The 20,398-nt window shown below is 59.0% G+C and overlaps 1 protein-coding gene across 3 annotated transcripts; it reads right to left on the bottom strand.

The window, feature by feature from the left end:
* Window positions 1-323: 323 nt before the first annotated feature.
* Window positions 324-18,764, bottom strand: LOC101052925 (twinfilin-2). 3 transcript variants are annotated; one of them, XM_003936589.2, is made up of 9 exons: window positions 18,568-18,764; window positions 14,331-14,408; window positions 11,858-12,036; window positions 11,356-11,451; window positions 11,029-11,133; window positions 10,771-10,896; window positions 9,795-9,945; window positions 9,539-9,660; window positions 987-4,240 (listed from the first exon to the last, which is right to left on the bottom strand). In XM_003936589.2, exons 1-9 carry the CDS (start codon window positions 18,590-18,592, stop codon window positions 1,145-1,147), a joined length of 3,978 nt encoding a protein of 1,325 aa, XP_003936638.1. In that variant the 5' UTR covers window positions 18,593-18,764; the 3' UTR covers window positions 987-1,144. The 3 variants fall into 3 exon arrangements, with proteins under 3 accessions (XP_010345368.1, XP_003936638.1, XP_010345369.1); XM_010347067.2 differs by lacking the exon at window positions 987-4,240 and adding an exon at window positions 8,491-9,079 and having other exon boundaries at window positions 18,568-18,745; XM_010347066.2 differs by lacking the exons at window positions 9,539-9,660; window positions 9,795-9,945; window positions 10,771-10,896; ... (3 more) ...; window positions 14,331-14,408; window positions 18,568-18,764 and adding an exon at window positions 5,455-8,913 and having other exon boundaries at window positions 324-4,240.
* Window positions 18,765-20,398: the final 1,634 nt, after the last annotated feature.

Genomic DNA, 20,398 nt, shown 5'->3' with positions numbered 1-20,398 from the left:
TTGTGGGGCTGAGGAGGATCACTTGATTCCAGGAGTTTGAGACCAGCCTGGGTAACATAGTGAGACCCTGTTTCTACAGAATAAAAATAAAAAGGTAGCTGTGTATGGTGGTGCACCCCTGTGGTCCTAGCTACTCAGGAGGCTGAGGTGGGAGGATTGCTTGACCCCAGGAGGTCAAGGCTGCAGTGTTCATGCCACTGTGCTCCAGCCTGGGTGACAGAGTGAGACCTTGTCTCAGAAAGAAAAAAAGAGAAAGAGAAAGAAAGAGAAAAAGAAAGAAAGAAAGGAAAAGAAAAGCAAGCAAAAAGAGGGAGGGAGGGAGGGAAGGAGGGAGAAAAGGAAGCAAGTGGCTTGCCTGGGTGTCTCTTTGATATTAGAACAGAGACCCAGCATGTACCTGGAAACAGAAAGGAGTGGATTCTCCTACAGTCTTCTGTGGCTCCCAGCTCCCTGCTGCAGGGATGCACCCACAGGCCTTCCTCTCCCCAGCCTGAACCAGCCTTCTCTGCTTGGCACAAGCATGGCCACTAAAGGGCATAATCACCCCTCCTCCCTCACCGCGATTCATTCTTCCCTTCTGCTTTGAAATGAACAGTCCCCAGAGCTGCTACCGCTCAAGACTTTGCTGAGGACCAGAAGTGAACTAAGCCTGCAGCTTCTCTGCCTTCAAGATATTCCAGACCAGTGGGTGAGGGAGACAGACACCTGAGACCCATACACATCAAAGGGGTGCTGGGCGAAGTCCGGCAGGGGCTGCCCGGTTCTGCATGGGAAAGGTAGGGCAGGACACTCTGGGAGGCGCTAAAAGGGGCCCTGCTCTCTGGAAAGGACCAAGACTACATCCAGTGACCGTCATCAGACTCCCCAGAGAACTGAGCTTAACAGCTTCCTCCCCTGCAGACGTCTGTCCTGTCTTTATGGCAATTTTCCCTAAGCTGCTTCGTGGAAGCCTGGAGAATTCTCCCTTCCCTCCTCCCATCCATGCTTCCAGTAAGCTCAGGGTTAGCCATCTGGCCTTCAGCAGCGTTTATTGAGTGCCTGCTCTGCGCCAGGCGTGGGGTGAGGGAGGCAAGCAGAGGAGGAGCAGGGTAGGCAGAGGTGCGGTGAGCGTGGAGGCCGTGCCGTCAGGGACTCTGGCTCAGGGCTATTCGGTCGTGGGTCCCTGGCAGAAGTTCTGGTTATAGAAGTGGTGGTTGTCCCTGGTCAGGGCTATGCCCAGCTGAGCCCAGAAGCTGCGCTGACCGCTGGGCTGGTGGGGCCACAGGAGGACACTCTGGCGGCAGAGGCGCTGGCGCAGCCGCACGTAGCGGGAGCGGCGGCCGTCGGGGCTCAGGATCACCAGCACCACAACATCCTTGCGGTCCTCCAGCAGGCGCTGCTGGGCCAACAAGAAGCTAGCGCGCAAGAGGCCACTGACCCGGTCCGTGTGGGCCAGCACAAACAGCGTCTTGCGGCTGCCATAGACAGAGGCCCATAGGTTCTCAAAGAGGGTCTTGCCAGGTAGCCAGTCACGCTCCTCCAGGCACAGGCGGAGTGCCCAGCGCCCACGGCGCTCCTCCAGCTGCCTCCGAAGCTCATTGTACACCCAGTCTGCCACGGCGCTCTGTGCCTTGTCGAAGACCACGAAGGCATCGTACGGCAGGGCATCCTCACCTGGTCCACCTCGCCGCCCCCGCCGGGGAAGCCAGGCCAGGCCCAGGTAGAAGCAGTACCAGAGGTCCCAGCCACAGAGTTGATGCAGCAGGGGCACCCCCAGGCCCAGAGCCACAGCCAGCAGCGAGAAGCTGAAACAGTCCCGGGAGAGGGCCTCATCCAGGCAGAGGCGCAGGTCCTGCGCGAAGATGCTTTGGCCCTGGAGCTGGGCGGGACTGCCACACCTCACCCGGCTGGGCAGGCCAGGCACGGCAGCCTGCACCTCCAGCAGGAAGTCCACAAAGGCCGCCCCACAGGCGCAGTGCAGAGGGTTGGTGCTCACATCTAATATTTTCAGGGCGCCCACCAGGGGCCCAAACCAGGAGGGGTCCACTGTCTTGAGGGCGTTGGCGCTGAGGTTGAGCTCTCGAAGCTTCTTGGCCTTGGAAAAGAAGCCCGGGGCCACGAAGCTGATGCTGTTGCCGCTGAAGTCCAGCTTCCGGAGCTGGGTCGCGGCAGGCAGGCTGCCGTTGGTCAGGGCCTTCAGCTGGTTTCCCGCCAGGTCGAGGGCTTCCAATTTGCGCAGGAGGGCGAGGCTCCTCCACTTAAAGAAGGCCAGCTTATTGTCACGGAGACGCAGCACCTGCAGGGTCTTGGGGAGGTTGCCCAGGGTACGGGGCAGGAGGGTGTGCAGGCTATTCTGGGACAAGTCCAGCCAGATCAAGCCGCTCAGGCCTTGGAAGAAGTGCAGATAGAGGTCTCCCTCGGCCCACATCCGGCCCAGCGCATTGCCGCTGAAGTCCAGGGCCCGCAGCGAGGTGCTGCAGAGCTGTGGGGACACTCGGCTGTGGATGTTGTTATGGGCCAGGCTGAGGTACCGCAGGGTGCGCAGGCGGGCCACGAAGCTGAAGTTGTGACCCACGCCCTGCATGCCAAAGGGCTGGCTGTTGTAGCTGAGGTCCAGGGTCTCCAGTCGTGGTAGCTCCGTGAACGAGTGCTCGTGGTACAGGTCCAGCTTATTGTGGGACAAGTCCAGCACGCGCAGATCAGTCAGTGGCAGGAACTGCGAGCCATTGACCGCCTGCGTGATGCAGTTGTGGCTCAGGCGCAGGCACTGCAGGTGCGAGAGCCGGGCAAACATTTCCGGGCGCACGGTCACCAGGTTGTTCCGCGACAGATCCAAGGTGAAGTTGAGGGTCCTGCAGTTGGCCATGAAGTCTTCAGAGCTGGGAGTGTCCACTGGGGCTGGAGCAAGGTGCCCAGGCTGCAGCCAGACCTTCTCCCCACCGTCCGCCTCCCCCATGGTGGCCGCCAGCTCTGAAGCTCCACTGATGCGGTTGTCCGACAGGTCCACACGGCGCAGGCCGGGGAAGGCCCCGAAGATGCCGAGCTGGGCTTGGTTGATGAAGTTCATCTGCAGATGCAGAGTCTGGAGCCTGGACAGGCGGGCCAGCGGCCGGAGCGTGGTCTCATCGAGCGAGCGGAAGAAGATGCCGTGCATGTCCAGCTCCTCCAGTGAGAACAGGCTCCCGAAGGAGGGGGCCAGAGACAGGTGGGCAAAGGATACCCTCTTTTGGTAATTGAAGGACAGGTTGAGCTTGCGCAGCTGTGTCAGGCCGTGGAAGGCCTTGGTTTTGGTGATGCATTCGTAGAGGAAGTTCTCACTCAGGTCCAGCACTCGGAGGTTTCCCAGCCTATGGAACCAACTGGCATTCAGCCAGGAGAGAGAACTGTCCTTCAACACCAGGCCTTCAAGATGGCTCAGGTGGCTGAAGGTATCGGGGTGTAGCTGGGGGAAGTGACGAGGGCACTCCATGCAGGGGTTGGGAGCGTGGTCGCAGCGCCGGCAGTTTCCGCCCACATCGAGCACACGCAGAGCGGTCAGATTGGCCAGGTCCCCAGGCGCCAGTTTGATAATGTGGTTGTAGGACAACAGCAGATACTCCAGGCTGGAAGGCAGGTTGCGGGGCACCACGGTGAGGTTGTTGTACTTGAGCGACAGGTGGGTGAGGTTGCCCAGGCCAAGGAGGGCACCCGGGGCCACTTCCAGTGCCCGCCTGCAGGGGTTCTTGTAGTAACAGTTGCCATCCATGAATAGGAAGCGCAGGGCATGAAGGCCTGCCAGGCTGGCAGAGTCTAGCACCAGGATGTTCGTGTGGCTGAGGGTCAGGGACACGAGGGATTTGGGCAGTGCAGGCACAGCCGTGATGCTGTTGTAGCTCAGGTTTAGCTCCTCTAGGGTGGGCACAGCCAAGAAAGTGTTGGGCTCAATGGTCATGTGGCAGGGGAAGTGCATGGGGCTGAGGCCGACCGGCGGGCAGTTCCACTTGAGGTCGAGACGCCGCAGGCTGGGCAGGTGGGCAAAGTCAGAATCATGGAGGTGGTGGATGCGGTTGGAGGACAAGGAAAGGCTGGTGACATTGCCCCGGGGTGCTGCCACGGAGAAGTGGGGCACCGACTTCAGGAACAGCCAGTTGCAGTTCACCAGGCCATGGGGCTGGAGCTCACAGGGTAGAAAGGCAGGCAAGGTACCCAGGGCCAGAGTCATGGCCAGCACCATGGCCTGCACCAGGAGAGACAGTGGGTACAGGGTGCTGCAGCAGAATCCCTGTAGGGGTGAGAGGGCTGTGTGAGTGGCTGGCCCCCAGCCCCACCTCCACCCACTTCACTTCATGGGTATCTTCCAGCATCTTGCAGCCCCTCTCTCCAAGCCCTCCCTCTAGAAGTTCTTCCCTGTTTGCCAAGTCCCCTTCCCATCCTCCATGGCTTGTGAGGAACCTGAACTCAGTCTCAGATCCAGCCTTGGACTCAGAATTAGGCCTCAGAACCAGGACTGAGACCTGGAATCCAGACTCATGATCTGGAGCTTTCACTGTAACCAATCCCTGGTTATCCAGCAGGGTCAGGCAAGGTGGCCCACAGCCCCCCTGGACTCTCCCGACTTTCTCTTCCTGCTCTTGAGTAAGGTGGCAGCTGGCTCCCTCCCCTCCAGCTGCCCTGAAATCTGCTCTCTGCCCTCCACCAGCCTCCCCCCAACCCCTTCCTTTCTCTTTGGCCAAAACCCAGGCATGCATGAGAGTCTCCCACGATGGTCCAGGATCCCAGGGTCCCTGACCAGGGTGGGCACTGCACAGCTCCATCACTCTCTGCCCGCCTCTCCCAGCCCAAGAGCCCTTGCCCTATGAGTCAGAATAGATGGAGGGAGGGGTGGCCAGCAAGGCACCAGGCAGAGCCCAGCCCGAGCCCAGCCCCAAGCTGCAGGCCCAGTGAGACCCAAGCCCAGGCTCCAGCCGCAGCTCCGTCACTGCTTCAGCCTTCTTGTGCCCTCTGCGGGTTTGGGTCTCTGCTCAGAAGAGGGCTTCAGAGGCTGGGCCCAGTGGCTCACGCCTGTAATCCCACAACTTTGGGAGGCCGAGGTAGGCAGATCACCTGAGGTCAGGAGTTTGAGATTAGCCTGCCAACATAGTGAAAACCCGTCTCTACTAAAAAATACAAAAAAATAGCCAGGCATGGTGGTGGGTGCCTGTAATCCCAGCTACTCGAGAGGCTGAGGCAGGAGAATCACAGGAACTCAGGAGGCAGAGGTTGAGGTGAGCCGAGATTGCGCCATTGCACTCCAGCCTGGGCAACAAGAGCAAAATTCTGTCTAAAAAAAAAAAAGAAGAGGGCTTCAGCTCTGCTGTGTTTGGGGTTCAGTGAGTGTCCCCAGGGCCATGTGGGTGACAAACCCTGTTACTATTGCTTGCAGCTGCCAAGCCCACCCCTCTCCCCACACCTCCCCAGGATGTCCCTTCTCCAGGGGACTAAGAGCTGTTGTCCTACCATGCTGGGGAGCAGGGGCTTCTCCAGAGGGTGGCGGGCAGACTGGACAGCAGCTGCAGGGAAGGATGCTTCACATTCAAGGTCCCTTCCCACGGGGGCAGCAGTGGCTCAGAGAATAGAGGAAGTGAGACTCTTACCCCAGCCAAGTAGCTCCCCCTCCACTCCACCCTGCCAACAGGTGAGGAGGACAGAGTCCCATGAGTCAAAGGCCATTTGCATAGTCAAATGGAGGACAGCCCCTTCACCCCTTCCTCTTTCCACTCCCCCTCAGACAGCCTACATCCCACGAGGGCTGCGCACCTGTCCTCCACCAAGCCCAGGGTGAAGCCAAGGCCCGAGCCCAGGCGGGCAGCAAGGAGAGATGGGAATTTGGGTAGCAGCAGTATTGGGTACACCTGTGCTGGGCCCTCCCCATTCTCAGAGGACTCTTTCACCCTCAGGCCTTGGCTCCCGCACCATAGCTGGTGCCCTCAGGACAGTGGCTCCCGACTTGTCCTTTCCTGCCCTCATTGGCACCATTTCAAGTTCCACAGAGCCTCGCGCTCGGAGGGCTGGGGTGTCGCTTGAGCAGGAGGCTGGGGTGCACCTGCCTTCACCACAGCCTTGCAACCTCTTCCGGAAACAAGGCCTCCTCCTCCGCATTCCCAGAGCCCCTGGGGTCCCATCAGAGCACACACCACGTCACTCCAGACGAGGCTCCTAGAGGCCAGGTGTGCACTGGCCCAGCGGGGCTCCCAGCTGGTCCTCCCCAGCAGTTCTTCTCACAGTCCTTCTGACCTAGGTGACAGGACTCAGATTCCTCGGGCCCAAAGCCTCGGGTGACCCCAGGCCCCTCAGCAAGTCCTGCTGGCTCCACCACGCTGAAGGATGTGCCCACAGCCCGCCACCCCCATGTCGACAAGACCCCATCCTCTCTCCCAGACCCACGCAGGTGCCACTGCCTTTCCGGCTGTCCTGCCCTGCTCTCCACCCACAGCTGGTCATATTCAACCCCTAGAGTGACCTGTTCAAACATAAGTCACACTGGGTCCCTCCTCTGCTCAGACCCCTCCCTGGCTGCCTCAGGAGTCAAAGCCACAGTCCATGGATGGCCACCAAGGCCCTGTGGGACCTGCCTCTCCAGGCACACTGGCCTGCTTGCAGTTGACTGAGTAGCCCCCGGGCTCTCTCCTGCCTCGGGGCCTTGGGAGGTGCTGCTCCCTCTGCCTGGAAGCTCTCCCAAGTCTCACACGGCCCCTCCTTCGCCTCCACTGTGTCTCTGCTTCCACGTCACCCTCTCAACAGGACCATCCAGTCTTCTTACAAACCTCCCACTCCAGGTCTAGCAGCCTGACCTCCTTTGCCCGCTGCGTTTCTCTTGACCTAACATTTTCTGTTAGCACACCGGATCATTGATCTTTCATGGTTCATTGTATATTGTCTTATTACCCTGCTGGAATGTCAGCCTCTTGAGGGAAGTGATCTTTTATCTGCATCCCCAGGACCCAGAATAGTGCCCAACACATAGTAGGTGCTTGATATCTGCTGAATTATGAGTACCCAGCACTCAGCTCTGGGCAGGCACAGAGAGGGTGTTTCTGAGTGAAGGCTGAATGAACAAATGGGGTTGCTGCTGGGAGTGGGCAGGGCTGTACATCTGCCAGCCCGCTCCCCCCAGGCCCACTCTGGCTGGGTGTCATGACAGGTAGGCTCCAAGGCAGGGGTGATGGCATCGTCTTCCTGCCCACCTAGGAGCCAGTGTTTAGGCTGGGCAAGGACAGCCCTACTCTGGGTCCTAGCTAGGGTCTGGGCTATCCTCTCTACAATTCTAGGGGCTTGAGCAAGGGCTCAGAAAGGTGCCAGGGCTAGAACACTGCCCTGAGCCAGGAGGGAGGGCAGTGCCCACTCAGCAGCTGGGCTGCAGGCATCGCCCCACCCTTCTGCCCCTGCATGCTGGGGTGGGAGGCGCCTGCATTCATTCCCTGCATCCGCCTTTCTGACCGTCCTGCCCTGCAGGCACACACCGAAGTTTTGGCTCCTGTGGAACCCCAAACCCAAGACTCTCCCAGAGTCCCTTGGACCAAGAACCCAGATTCCCATACCCAGCAGTGGTCCTGCTTGGAGGCAGAAAACCAGAGAGGCCAGTAGGCTGACAGCGGGGTCTGCACACACATGTACAGACCCATGCACATGGACACACTCAGCCTAGAGACACCAATACCAACATCCACAGAAACAGCTGTCCTGGCCTCAGCCCAGGGAGGCTGGGACCTTCAGGGAAGAGCCCTTAACCCATGCAGGAGACTGCATAAAGCCCCTCTCAGAGATCCTTGCCCTAATTCCCTAAACCTGCCAACACATGACCCTAACACCCCACATGGAGTATGGCCAAAAGGACCTCAAAGATGTGATAAGTTACCCACCTTGAGGTGGGACGGTAGTGGGGGTGGGGAGGGTGAATGCAATCACAAAGTTCCTTATGAAATGGAGACAGAGGGAGATTCAACTCCAAAAGGCCATGGGAGCCCAGGGGCCGAGAGAAGCAGAATCACAGATGTCACCTCTGGCTTTGAAGGTGGACGAAGCAGCCCCAAGCCAAGGAATCCAGACAGCTTCTGGAAGCCAGAAAAGGCCAGGAGACAGGTTCTCCCTCGGGGCCCAGACAGAGCCTGCCCTGCCAACACCTCCACTTTGGAGGTGAGACCCAGCTCAGTCTTCCGGCTTCCAGAACCGTAAGAGGATACACTTGAGTTTCTTCTAAGCCACTAAGTGGGTGGCAATTTGTTACAGCAGCCACAGAAAATGAACATACCCAGGTCCCCCATGTTACAATGGAGGCACGCCTGTCTCTCAGGCAGGGTCCTGTTGACCGGGAGACTGGAGCAAGGCTGCGCCCCTCCCCCCACAGACACAGCCTTTCCCATACAGCTGGAGGCAGAGCACCCGGGCTCCACCTTGAAGGCCGGCAGTCCCCTCTCCCATTGGGAGAGGACAGTTATATGCATAGGGCTGCCCAACTCCCAGGGCCAGAGGCAGTCTCAGGGCCAAACACAAGTCTTGATTTAAAAATATTTTATTCTTTAGAAAATACAGCATTCAACCATACCAAACTGCAGTGACCCCTGCCCAGCCCTGACTGATGCCACCTCTTGTGGCCAAAGGCTTCTGGGCTGTGCTGGGACCCTAGTCTCAGCTCCCCAGGAGGCCAGGTTCACGACAGGCCCCTGATCCAGCCCCCTTGAGCCAGCCAGGCAGAGTTCCCAGACACCCTGGGCACACAGATGAGACACAGGGACAGCAACAGGGAAGGGTCACAAAACACCAGCCCAGTGGCCCTCGGACACTGCAAGTATGTTCAGCTGCCAGCCCTCCTGCCCTCCTGGAAGCACTTTCCTGGGGCCCAGGAAAGATGGTGGTAGGGAGCAGAAGGCAGGCAGTCCTACAGTCGACACACGGTGGCCGGCCCAGCTCCAGCCCCCTAGCTGTCATCCCCGTTCTCCCCGGGGCCGCGGATGAGGCGCTTGTGGCCCCGCTTGCCCCCTGGGCCCTTGGGCTTGGCAAAGGCCTGCTTGAAGGCATGTTGCTTGGGGTGCACCTCGTCGTAGAGGAACTCTGCCGTCAGCTCTGCCCCATCGCCAATCTCAATCTGCATGGGGCAAGGCAGTGGTCACCCCAATGGTAGGGGCTCTGACACATACTACCCCTGGTAGCCCCCACTCCTGGGGTACCCCCTGATCTCATATCCTAGCCCTGGGGTCTCCTGAGGTCTCCCCTTGAAACCCCACCTAGAATGCCACCTTCAGGAACACAACAGCTTAGGGCCTGCTGCCCTGCATGCCTCGGACTCTGCTCGCTGGGGTCACCTCCTCCCTGTCTCCAGGTCCAGGGAAAGGACATGACATAGTGGCCAGGACTTGGGCGTTTCTGAGCCACCAATCAGCTGGGCAGTCTTAGGCAATGCATGTCACCCCTTGGGGCTCAGGTTCCCTGTGATCAACATGGCAGCAACAATTCCTGCTCTGCCATCACCTCAGGACCCCAAAGCCTGGCATGGAGATTGGGGTGACAGGGCCCAGGGAGATGAGGCCCTGGGGAGGACGCCTACTTTCTTGGCGATCTCCAGATGGAAGTCCTGCTCCACGGAGTCGAGGAGGCGGCTCTTGCAGCTGGAGTAGAGCATGCGCTCCTTGATGCTGCACTTGTACCCCGGCATGGAGTAGATGAACACTGCGGAGGACAGGAGGTGAGCCTGGGAGGCCTGGGAAACCTGCTGACCTTCACACCCAGAGCAGGCCCGCCCCGCCGCAGACCAGCCCTGCCCATCCAGCCACAGGCTTGGCGGTCCTGCCATGGCCACTCACCCACAGACTCGAGGGGGTCACCCTCATGGGTGTGCTTGTAGAGGAAGAAGTGGTAGCGGGCAGCATCTCGGGGCACCCGGGAGGGCAGCTGGGCTACATCCGTGGGCTCTGTGTGCACCAGCCCAATGGTCTCCCGCTCCAGGTCCAGCTTCTGCCCGGGGCCAAGGGGAGATGGGAGAGCACCAGGTTGGGGCAGGCCCAGGCCCCTCTCCCTACAAAGCCTCAAATAGGGTTAGCGGGTGGGCAGGAGCCTGACATGACCTCCCTCTCCCAAGACTCCCCTGCAATGGCCATCCCTCTATGGGAATCCCCTCTGAAGAGGACAGTCCTGGGCCCAGCCCCAACTCTGCCCCTTTGAAGGCTGTGCTGAGAAAGAACTCCCATCTCAGTTCTCCACCACCACCTCTCTTGTCTCCGTCCCACCTGTCCCAATGGCATGGGACAGGACGGTGTGGACGGTCTCAACCTCTGGGAGACACTGCCACTGGGCCAGCCCGTCCTCGAGGCCAGGCCTGTGGGAGAAGCTCCTTGGAAGGGAGGAGCCATTTTGCTTGAAAGGGGCAGCCAGAGTGGCCAGCACAGAAGGACCCTGCCTCGGGAAACAGGCTGCTCAAGGAGACTGCAGAGGGAATCTGGGACAGGAAGGGGCTTGGGGCTGAGGGGTCAGTGTGACCCCAGGGGTATGTGTGGAAGGCAGAATGGGGCAGTGTGCTCACAGGTATACCTGCGAATGGGCAGGGCCCTGGGGACAAGGGACCAGAGCACATCTATGTGCATACAGTGGCTGCAGCCGGGACGGAATAGGTAGGGATCAGGGAGCGGTGAGGCAGACTGTGTGTTCCCTCAAGCACATGGAGGAGCTGAAGAGGACATGTGGCAGGCTGGTGGGGCAGGGACTCCGTGCACATCTGCGCATGTGCATGAGCAGGAGTAGAGGTGGCAGCAGTGCGTGCCAGGGTAGGGAGCAGGAACCCACCAGCTGGATGTAGTTGACCATCTTCTGCTTGAGCTGCTGGAGTGCCCGCTGGGCCTGGGGCTGCAGGGGGAAGGCGAGGCCCTGCAGGGTCTGGTGCTTGCTTTCCACGCTGATCTCCGTCTTCACCTGCAGGCAATGGAATGGTGAGGGAGCCCCTCACCAGCTCAAAGCACGTTGTGGCTCCCAGGCAGCACAGGCTGCCAGTGGGCCTGATGTGACCCTGAGGGCTCAAGGCTGGGACCTCTGCTCCCCACCCACCTCATTGATGCGGATCTGCTGAAGCTCTCTCTCGGCTGAGGTCAGTGGGGCAGGTGCTGCACAGGATGACAGGTGTTTCTGGTACCCAGCAAAAGAGAGGTCATCCTGAGGGGGGAAGTGGGTAGGGGTGAATGCTGAGCCATAAATGGGTACCTGCAGGGGGCGACTAGAGGAAGCCCACCAAGCATGCCAACTTGTAGCTCTTGGACTCCCCAAGCGCTCCCATCTTCCTCCTAAGGCTGGCGCTGGCTTGCTCTCTGACCCTGCACAATGACCCATCTCTGTGGGCCCAGGACTATGTCCCAATAAGTCCTGACTTAGAGTTACCTTCACAGTCCCAAAGAGCTCATCCTTGATGTGGCCACCTCCAAACTCCTTTTTCACTGTAGCCCGTGTGGCTGCGTACAGCATCTTCAGCCGCACCTGAAGGGCAAGGGCCAACTGTGAGAGGCCTCTGGGCAGGGCTGCCTCCCCAGGAACAGGCAGGCACCTCTGGAGGGAGCCGGTAGGCTCACTGCACCTGCACACACAGCAGAGAGCCAGGCCAGGGCGAGGGCGCAGCAGGAGACTCCCACCAGCAGGGGGAGCCCTTGCCCAGGCTAACCACAGCCTCCAGGAGCCAGCCAGGCTGATGCCCCAAGGGCGTGAGATACCCAGGCTGCGGGCACAGGGCCTTGTCCCTCTCTGACTCCCTGGGGTAGGGCCTCATGACTCTTCACCCGCCCTCCAGGGGCAGGCCTGTGTCCTCTCCCAGGTCCCCCAGGGCAAGGCCTTGCTGTCCAGCTCAGCCCCAGCTCCCCTCCTCACTGCCCGCTGGCCCAGGACTCACGGGGGAGTTATCAGGTGACCACGCGAGGAAGAGCCATTCAAAGCCCTGAGCATTCTGGGAGTCGAGGCGGTAGAGCAGGTAGCAGGGCTGCTGGGCGTCCAGCAGTGGCAGCACAGCCCTGTCATAGTCCTGGTCCCAGCGGCCCACCGGCTCCTGCGAGGCACCCAGCACGAGCTGCTCTGGGGGCAGAGGCCGGGTGAGCAGCCAGCTCCCAGCTCCCACCAAGCCTCCCGCTGCGGACCTCCAGCCCAGCTGGCTCAGAGTCACCAGCCACCCTTCACCTTCCCTGGAGGCCCCAGGCTCCAGAAGTGGGAGGCTGTGTGGCTAAATGAGTTAGCAAGGGAGAGCACAAAGGTGCCAGCTGGAGGTCGCCCCCCTGCACATCCCCACGGCATGCACACCTGCACACACACCTGAGCACAAATCACTAACACAAACAGCCACACAAAAATACGCAGCCATCAGCCCCTCACGGACTCACTTGAACCCCACCCCCACTGCACAGCTGCTCAGCCCACAGTCCCCATGTAACTGACTCCTGCTCCCCTGTCCCTGGGGCTCCAGCAGAAGAACTGCAGCAGACCCCCCTCAGGACAAATGTGCTGAGGGGCAGGTCACAGCCCCAGGCCACACAGGGAGCTGCAGGGACAAAAGCCTCTGGGAAGGAGGAGCAGGGGCTCCTACCAGACCCTGCACAAACGGACATCCTGTGGCCACCTGCCAGCTACAGTCCCCTCGAAAACATCATAGATCCAAAGCAGCCACCGTCAAAGTGCCTAAGCCTGACAGGACAGGCCTGCCAGCTCCTTGGCTGAATGGAGCATCCAGCTGCACTTGTGGGCTGGGATCTCACCTGGGCACCAGATACCAGCCTGGGTGTCCACAGGTCTAGGCTGGAGCAAGAACTGAGGCAAAGGGGCGATCAGCTGGCTGGGGGTCCTGGCACCAGCCCACCAGGCCCTCCTGATGGGGGCAGGGGCCCCAGTGCCTAGAGACCCCAACAGGCCAGGCCCTCTGAGGCCTCAGCTTCCAGGTGGGATCACAGTCACGGTGACTTCGAGCAGTCATGGTCTGTGTTGGTCCCCACAGCACTGGCAACATTTGTTGCTAAATTTGTTGCTAACGTTTTCTTTTGTTGTTGTTGTTGTTGTTGTTGTTGTTTGGCTAACATTTTCGAATTGGAAAATTTTACATAAGAAGTAGAATTCTCAGCTTCTCTAGAAAAAGCAGGCTCTCTGGCCACATTGAGGCCACCTCAGTTGGAGACAGACAGTGGCTGCCCACTGAAGGCCTGGACCCTCCTGGGCACTCCTAGGTATCCCAACCACTGTCATGCAGAACTGAGATAAAAGTCAAGCCAGAGATTCCTCCTGCTTCAAATCTGCAGGGACCTCTTGTCTGGGAGGCGACAGGGAGGGCCGAGGACTGGGGTCAATGAGCACAACTGCCTCTAAGGGTGAGGTGGCTGTGGTCTGCCCACATGATGAGGTGGCCGTCACTCACATCCTTCCACAGTGACCCCTGCCCAGTCTCTGAGGGCAGCCTTTTGAGACCCTGGGCAAAGCACAGCTGAGGCCCTAAAACTTGGAATGGCAGACCCTGCTTTGAGCCAACTCAGTGTATGAAAAGTCAGCTGAGCACCAGGCCCATCTGGGCAGCCATCCAAAGCGCCCACTGCTGAATGGCTCTGAGAAGAGCTGGGAGGACTTCTGGGGGGCCTGACCCACCCCCAGTCCCAAAGTCTGTACCCCTCACCCAAAGGAACAGTCCCTTGGCATGGAGGAAAGGGGAAAAATCCTCTGTTCTCTGCCTCTGACCTCCCAATCCTCCTCAGTTTAATCCCCTGCCTCCCCAAACCCTCCCCACTTCAGGCCTCAGCTCAAGTCCCGGCACCCTCAACACTGCCCCCTATACAACTCCCAGGTCCTCAGGGGCCAGGCCAGGGCCCAGCCAAGCCTAGAACCCTCCCATCCTGCTCTCAGATGAGCCAGATACTTGTCCCTTCACCCCATCATGGGGGCACTTCTGAGAGAAGGGTGCAGGATCTCCTTAGATCTCCCGGCCAGCAGCTGAGCCAAGCCAGGCCACAAACAGATAGGGGCTGGTGGCACCAGCCACATAGAGCAGTGCCTGGATTCACTTATCCCCTGCCCCTCTGCCCAGCCCAGCTCAGCATCCTGATCAGGCCCATCTGAGTACCCACACAGTCTCTGGGAGGTGGCAGGACCCCAGGACAGGGCTCTGTTTGCTGACCCCAGCTTCAGCTTCCTGCTCTGCATAACAGAGGTGACAATCACACCCACCTCTGATGCCCCCCATGAGGCTCTCCTTTGTCAGGATGGCCTAACACCTGTTTCCAGAGGGGGACACTGAGATCCCAGGCAGGCCAGAGGCCAACATCCACCATCCCCCACCTGTAGAGGCAGCTGAGTCCAGCCCCCAGCCTATGCCCTGGCCTATGGGGGGCACTCACCATCCTCAATGACAACCTTGATGAGCCGCACAGAGCCAGCCCGTGCCTTGGCAAAGAATTCCTTCAGCTCTTCTGTGGCTATAAGAACAAGAAACATGGTGGGGGATGAGTGGGCAGAGTGGACAGAGACAAATATGGGGCCTGCTCTGTCCCACAGGGTCTGGTGGCTGAGCTGGGAACCAGGTTAAATACAGCCCCCCACGTGACTGGGAACCTGAGACAGCCACTGAACACAAGCTCCCAAATTTAGCCAGCAGAGGTGGCAGGCAAGTGGCCGGCCGGCTGGGATAGGTCTGGTGATAGGGCGGGGTGGGCAGGGAGGGGACAGCCCACCCGAAGATGGGGCAGGCTCTGGCATAAGACAGGTCAGCCACAGTGAATAGACTCCATCTGCCCCCTGCCTCCAGGACGGCCGAGCTCTGAGCTGGTCTGGGACACACTCAGCACAGTCATATACGCAAAGGAACATAAAGACAAATTCCCCCACTGTGCCATGACCACTATGCCCACACACAAACACACACACACACACACACACACACACCTCGATCCAGCATGTGCAAATGTAACACATAACACACGTGTGACAGAGAAGCAGAAATGCAAACACCAGCCAAACATGTTGGCTCACGCCTGTAATCCCAGCACTTTGGGAGGCCGAGGCAGGTGGATCACCTGATGTCAGAAGTTCGAGACCAGCCTGGCCAACATGGTGAAACCCCATCTCTACTAAAAATACAAAAAATTAGCCGGGTTTGGTGGCACACACCTATAATTCCAGCTACTTGGAAGGCGGAGGCAGAAGAACTGCTTGAATCCAGGAGGCGGAGGTTGCAGTGAGCCGAGATTGCGCCACTGCACTCCAGCCTGGGCAACAGAGCGAGACTCTGTCTCAGAAAAAAAAAAAAAGAAAGAAAGAAAAAGAAATGCAAACGCCCTCATACATGAACACACGCTCAGTTGCTCAAACGCAAATGAACACACACATTTAGATACGCAAACACACACAGACATACAGTCCCCAGCTTGCTAACACGCACACGGGCAGGCAAGTGCAGAGCTTGGCTGAGACATGTGTGCAGGCAAGAGGATGTACCAAAGTGTACACAGAAGCACATGGACACACTGACACCTGTGTGCGCAGCTCCAGCCCTCCAGGAGCCACAGCCAGCCCAGGCACAACACTGCCAGGGGGCAACACACCCTTAGCCCTCAGGCAGTAGGGACAGCTTCCAGGAGGAGAAGTGGCCCCCTGAAACTCCCTAAGAGACTCCATATTGGTCCTTGGCCTGTAGAGCTGAAAGGTGTGAGCCAGTGAGTGACTAAGGACCCCAGGGCAAGAGGTGAGGACCACAGTTAGAGTGCTGAGCCATAAGTGGTGAATCTCCTAGTGGATGGGAAACCACAGTCCATGTGGGGAAGGACCCTGCTTGGGTCCCTGGGTGAGCAGGGCTAGGCCAGCATGACCTTGAGACTGCCCAGAGGTCAGGGGAATTCCATCAGGAACACAGCTGGAGGCCTGAGGTCAGAGAATATTTATAGGGCCAGGACTGGGCAACTCAGGGGCGGGGTGAGGGGGCCTTTAGGAAAACAAACTCTGGTCATGTCCTCAGGTGCCCCCCTTTGCAGAGTGAATCTGAGACCTCAGGCTATACACCACCCTCCAAGGCCACTGAGTGGGCTGGGGTCCAACTGAGCTCAGCAGACCCTTCTCAGAGAAGCATGGCATGGAACTGTAGCAGGTGGACACTATCCCACTAGGCCAAGACATAACTTTCCATACACAGATCCCAAGCAGGTCCCTGAGGCCCCGAGCCTGGCCTCTGGGTCTCCACCTTTCCCTCAGCTGTGTGACCCCTGACCTCTCTGAACTTCAGCGTATAAAACTGAGATAATGGCCAGGCGTGGTGGTTCCTGCCTGTAATCCCAGCACTGTGGGAGGCCCAGGCAGGTGAATCACAAGGTCAGGAGATTGAGACCAACCTGGCCAACATGGTGAAACCCCGTCTCTACTAAAAATGCAAAAATTAGCTGGTGGTGGCAAATGCCTGTAGTCCCAGCTACTCGGGAGGCTGAGGCAGGACAATCGCTTGAACCAGGAGGCAGAAGTTGCAGTGAGCCAACTGCAGTGCCACTGTACTCCAGCCTGGGAGACAGAACAAGACTCCGTCTCAAAAACAAAAAAACAAGACATAATAGCCCCAAACTTTGCGGGGCTGTGGTGAGGGATAAATGGGAGAAAGGGCTTGATGATGGTGGCCTCTATTAATGACAATTCATCTTTTATTATGATAATATCAGCAAGCATGATTGTGCTGAGCTGCCCCTTCTACCTGCCTAGACTTTCCCAGAAGAGAGGCCAAGAAGTTCCCCCAAGGGACAGGCCAACAGACCCCTTCTAGTATTACCAGGACAAACTGACACCCCAGCAGAGGAAGGCACGTCGCTGCCCACCCCAGCCCCTACACCTGCCCAGCCACCATCAATAATCCAGAGGCCAGGCCTGGGACACCTGAGCCTCTAGTATCAATGATTCATGAACACCCTCCCTCTGACTCCAGTGAGCCTCAGGTTGCAGGTCCCTTCCCTGCCCTCCTCTGAGGTCAGCAGATCCACACCTATGGTCAGGACAGGGTTGGCACTTGGTCCTCCAGGGTGATCTCTCCTGCCAACTCCCCTGCCCAGAAATGAGGACTGGGCAGCTCACAGGCGGAAGGGGGGCTGGGGGCAGCCCAGTCCCCGGTGACCCCCTCAGTGGGCCTGTCTCCCTGTGGGAAATGAGGGAGTGAGGCAGCAGGGAGCGGGTGCGGGGTGTCTAACTTCCTGGGATCTCCTCCACCAGGGTTGGAGGCCAGGAGGCAGCAGCTATGACCAGAAAAAGGGGAAGGAAGAAGCCGGCCAGGAGGCAGTTCCCTCCCGTGGGGCTGAGTCATGAAGCCCGCCTGCCAGCTCCTCCTGGAGAAAGGCTGGCCCATCTGGGAGGCCTGGCCCTGACCCAGGCCCCTGCCTTCGCCGGCCAGGGAAATCTCAGGGCAGTCCAGCCACCAAGTGGCCACAACCGCACCAGGATTCAGGCGGTCAGGCAGGTCGATGGTGGCAGCCCCAGGCAGGGGATCCTAGTGTGGTGGGAGGGGTGGCTGATGGCCAAACCTGCCAGGCTGTCTGGGCAAACAGCCTGGGCCTTCCCCACAGGCCAGGCAGAACCTCCCAGGCCAGTGACAGATAAGGACACTGAGGCCCAGGTAGGGTTAGGGCACCTGGCTTCTGGCCATTGCTTCTCTCACAGCCTGTCCAAGAAGGAAACTGGGACCCCTGGGGGAGGAGGGGTGTGATGCTAGGGGATGGTGAAGCGTCCTAGGGGTGGGGGGTGGGTGGGAGCTGGCCTGGATTACTTAGGGCCAGGACTGTCCCCTATAAACCCCATATCTGGACCTCTTCCTTGTCTGCAGCCTGAAGCTGGGTTCTTCCAACCAGACTGAAGCAGACTCAGAAGGTCACAGTGGAACATGGCAGGGAGGTCAGAGGTCAAGGTCAGATAGGCAACTTTCTCCATCCCACTTAGAAGGCTCTGTCCCTGGTTTTCCCTAGCCTGGGGAGACTGTGAGTGTACTGGGAGGAGCAGAGGTCAGGGCCCCCTCCTTACACACATACGCATGCCCATTCAAGTCATACAGACACATCCAGTACATGCATCCTTGGCAACAAATGCACACTGAGCTGCGCTCCAACTGTGCACACACACACCCACACACATGTGCACACTGCATGAAACACTGATGTCTAAAGAGGGTCCTATGGGACCTACAGTGTGCATTCAAACAGCCACTAGTGCCAGTGCATGAATGACCCTAGATGTGCACAAGCAAGTCACATCCAGAAGTGCACACGCAGGACTGTATACAGGAGACGTGTGCACATGCGTGTACACCCACTCCCGGAAAGGAGCAAAAATATACAGATTGGGCACACACAGCTACATTCACCCCCAGATAAGCACAGAAACTTCCACCCCAGCTGTGTACGTACATGTACACCCACTCCCAGCTATGCACAGCACGTCCGTACTCCCCCACGATGTGCCCACCCCAGGCGACCCGCGGCTGCAAAAGAGAACAGGAAGCTTCTCCTGGCTGGTGCGGGGTGGAGGGAGGGGCCGAGAGCCGAGGAGGGGGCGCTTCCGAGAGCCGAGACCCAGGCCCCCTGCCCACCCGCCCGCCTGCCTGCCATCCGCCCTCACCGTGGATGCCCGTCTGGTGCGCCATGGCTCGGCGCCTCGCTCAGTCCGCGCCGTCGGCTCCCTCCGCTTGGCCCTGGCCCGGCTCCGCTCGCTTGGACCAGCAGAGGAGAAGGATGTGGCGGAGGCTGTAGAGCCTCGCGCAGCTTCCCGGGCGGTGCCGCAGGACCCGCCCCCAGCGGCGCCCCGCCCCCGACAGGCGCGGCCTGGAGGCGGGGACTCGGGGCTGCGCGTGCGCACAGCGTGCGCCTCGGCCCGGGTGGGTCTAAGGCTGGTTGAGGCGCCGTGCGCACAGCAGCGCGTTCCTCTGAGGCCGGAGACGGGCCTGCGTGTGACCGAGCGTGCGTGGGAGGACGCGCGTGTGTGTCGGTGCGCCCTGATCACGGTGGTCTGTGGGTGGGGCAGATCGTGGGTGCGCGCGCGATCTTTGCGCCCCAAGCCAGGTGGGTTTCCGAATAGGAGGGGGGTCCCAGCGTACCCAGGTTTGCACCCAGGAAGGGGTCTGCTTGTGGATGGGTGCGCGCGCGTGCGTGTGCCATGCTTCCCGAGGACCGGTTTCTTGAGCGCCTCCCCAGAGGCCCTTGGCGCCTCGGGGTAGTCATGGCCGCTAGGCTTTGCCCTCACGGTGGGAGCCCAGACCCGCCTTCTAGCAGGCACCCACTAGATGGAGTGTATGGTGGTGAGAGCCCGTTGAGAGAATTTGAGGGGCTGCCAGGAGAAGGCAAAGTTTGGAAACCTAGAGGGAAGAATGGAACAGCCCAGCATAGTGGAGGGAAAAGTTTTCTTTTTTTTCCTTTTTCTTTTTGCAACCGAGTTTTGCTCTTGTTGCCCAGGCTGGAGTGCAATGGCGCAATCTCAGCTCACCGCAGGCTCCGCCTCCCCGGTTCAAGCGATTCTCCTGCCTCAGCCTCCGGAGTAACTGGGATTACAGGCATGTGCCACGACGCCCAGCTAATTTTGTATTTTTAGTAGAGACAGAATTTCTCCATGTTGGTCAGGCTGGTCTGGACCTCCCGACCTCAGATGATCTGCCCGCCTCGGCCTCCCAAAGTGCTGAGATTACAGGCGTGAGCCACCCGACTGGCCGAAAAGTTTTTTTTTTTTTTTTTTAATTTTATTATTGGGCCGGGCGCGGTGGCTCAAGCCTGTAATCCCAGCACTTTGGGAGGCCGAGGCGGGTGGATCACGAGGTCAAGAGATCGAGACCATCCTGGTCAACGTGGTGAAACCCCGTCTCTACTAAAAATACAAAAAATTAGCTGGGCGTGGTGGCGCGTGCCTGTAATCCCAGCTACTCGGGAGGCTGAGGCAGGAGAATTGCCTGAACCCAGGAGGCGGAGGTTGCGGTGAGCCGAGATCGCGCCATTGCACTCCAGTCTGGGTAACAAGAGCGAAACTCCGTCTCAAAAAAAAAAAATTTTTATTATTAAAAAAGAGAGTCTCCCTATGTGGCCCAGGCTGGTCTGGAGCAATCAAGCGATCCCCCTGCGTATGGCCTCCCAAAGTGCTGGGATTTCAGGTGTGAGCCAGTCCTAGCCAGAATTTTTCTGAGAAGAGGGCACTGCATGTGCAAAGGCCCAGAGAGTTGAAAGGGGCCAGAGCCTGATGAGTCTGAGAATTTCCCATGTCCTAATGACCTTCTGTGTCTTGCCTTAATGGTACCAGTACCTGCCTGCTGCTACCAACCAGTCAACATACGGCATCTTCCAGGCCACTGTGATGAGTCAGGGATAAGCAACTGACTGGGGTTGGTCCAATCAGCTAGACCACGGACTTTGGCTAGGAAGACTGGAAAGGAGGCCACCTTTTTGGGCTGGGGTTGCTGAGACGTGAT

This window comes from Saimiri boliviensis, chromosome 8, assembly GCF_048565385.1.
Source record: "Saimiri boliviensis isolate mSaiBol1 chromosome 8, mSaiBol1.pri, whole genome shotgun sequence".
NCBI classification, from domain to species: Eukaryota; Metazoa; Chordata; class Mammalia; order Primates; family Cebidae; genus Saimiri; species Saimiri boliviensis.
The sequence above is the reverse complement of the archived record's forward strand: the minus strand, read 5'-3'. Positions and strand labels throughout refer to the sequence as shown.

What these genes read in the sequence shown, in the direction of transcription:
- LOC101052925 (XM_003936589.2), bottom strand. Translation starts at nt 18,592, where the DNA reads ATGGCGCACCAGACGGGCATCCACG. An exon ending in GCACCAGACGGGCATCCACG is followed by an intron (nt 14,409 to 18,567) that starts GTGAGGGCGGAT and finishes TTGTTCTTATAG; the next exon opens with CCACAGAAGAGCTGAAGGAA. An exon ending in TGGTCAACTACATCCAGCTG is followed by an intron (nt 9,946 to 10,770) that starts GTGGGTTCCTGC and finishes GGCCCCGGGCAG; the next exon opens with AAGCTGGACCTGGAGCGGGA.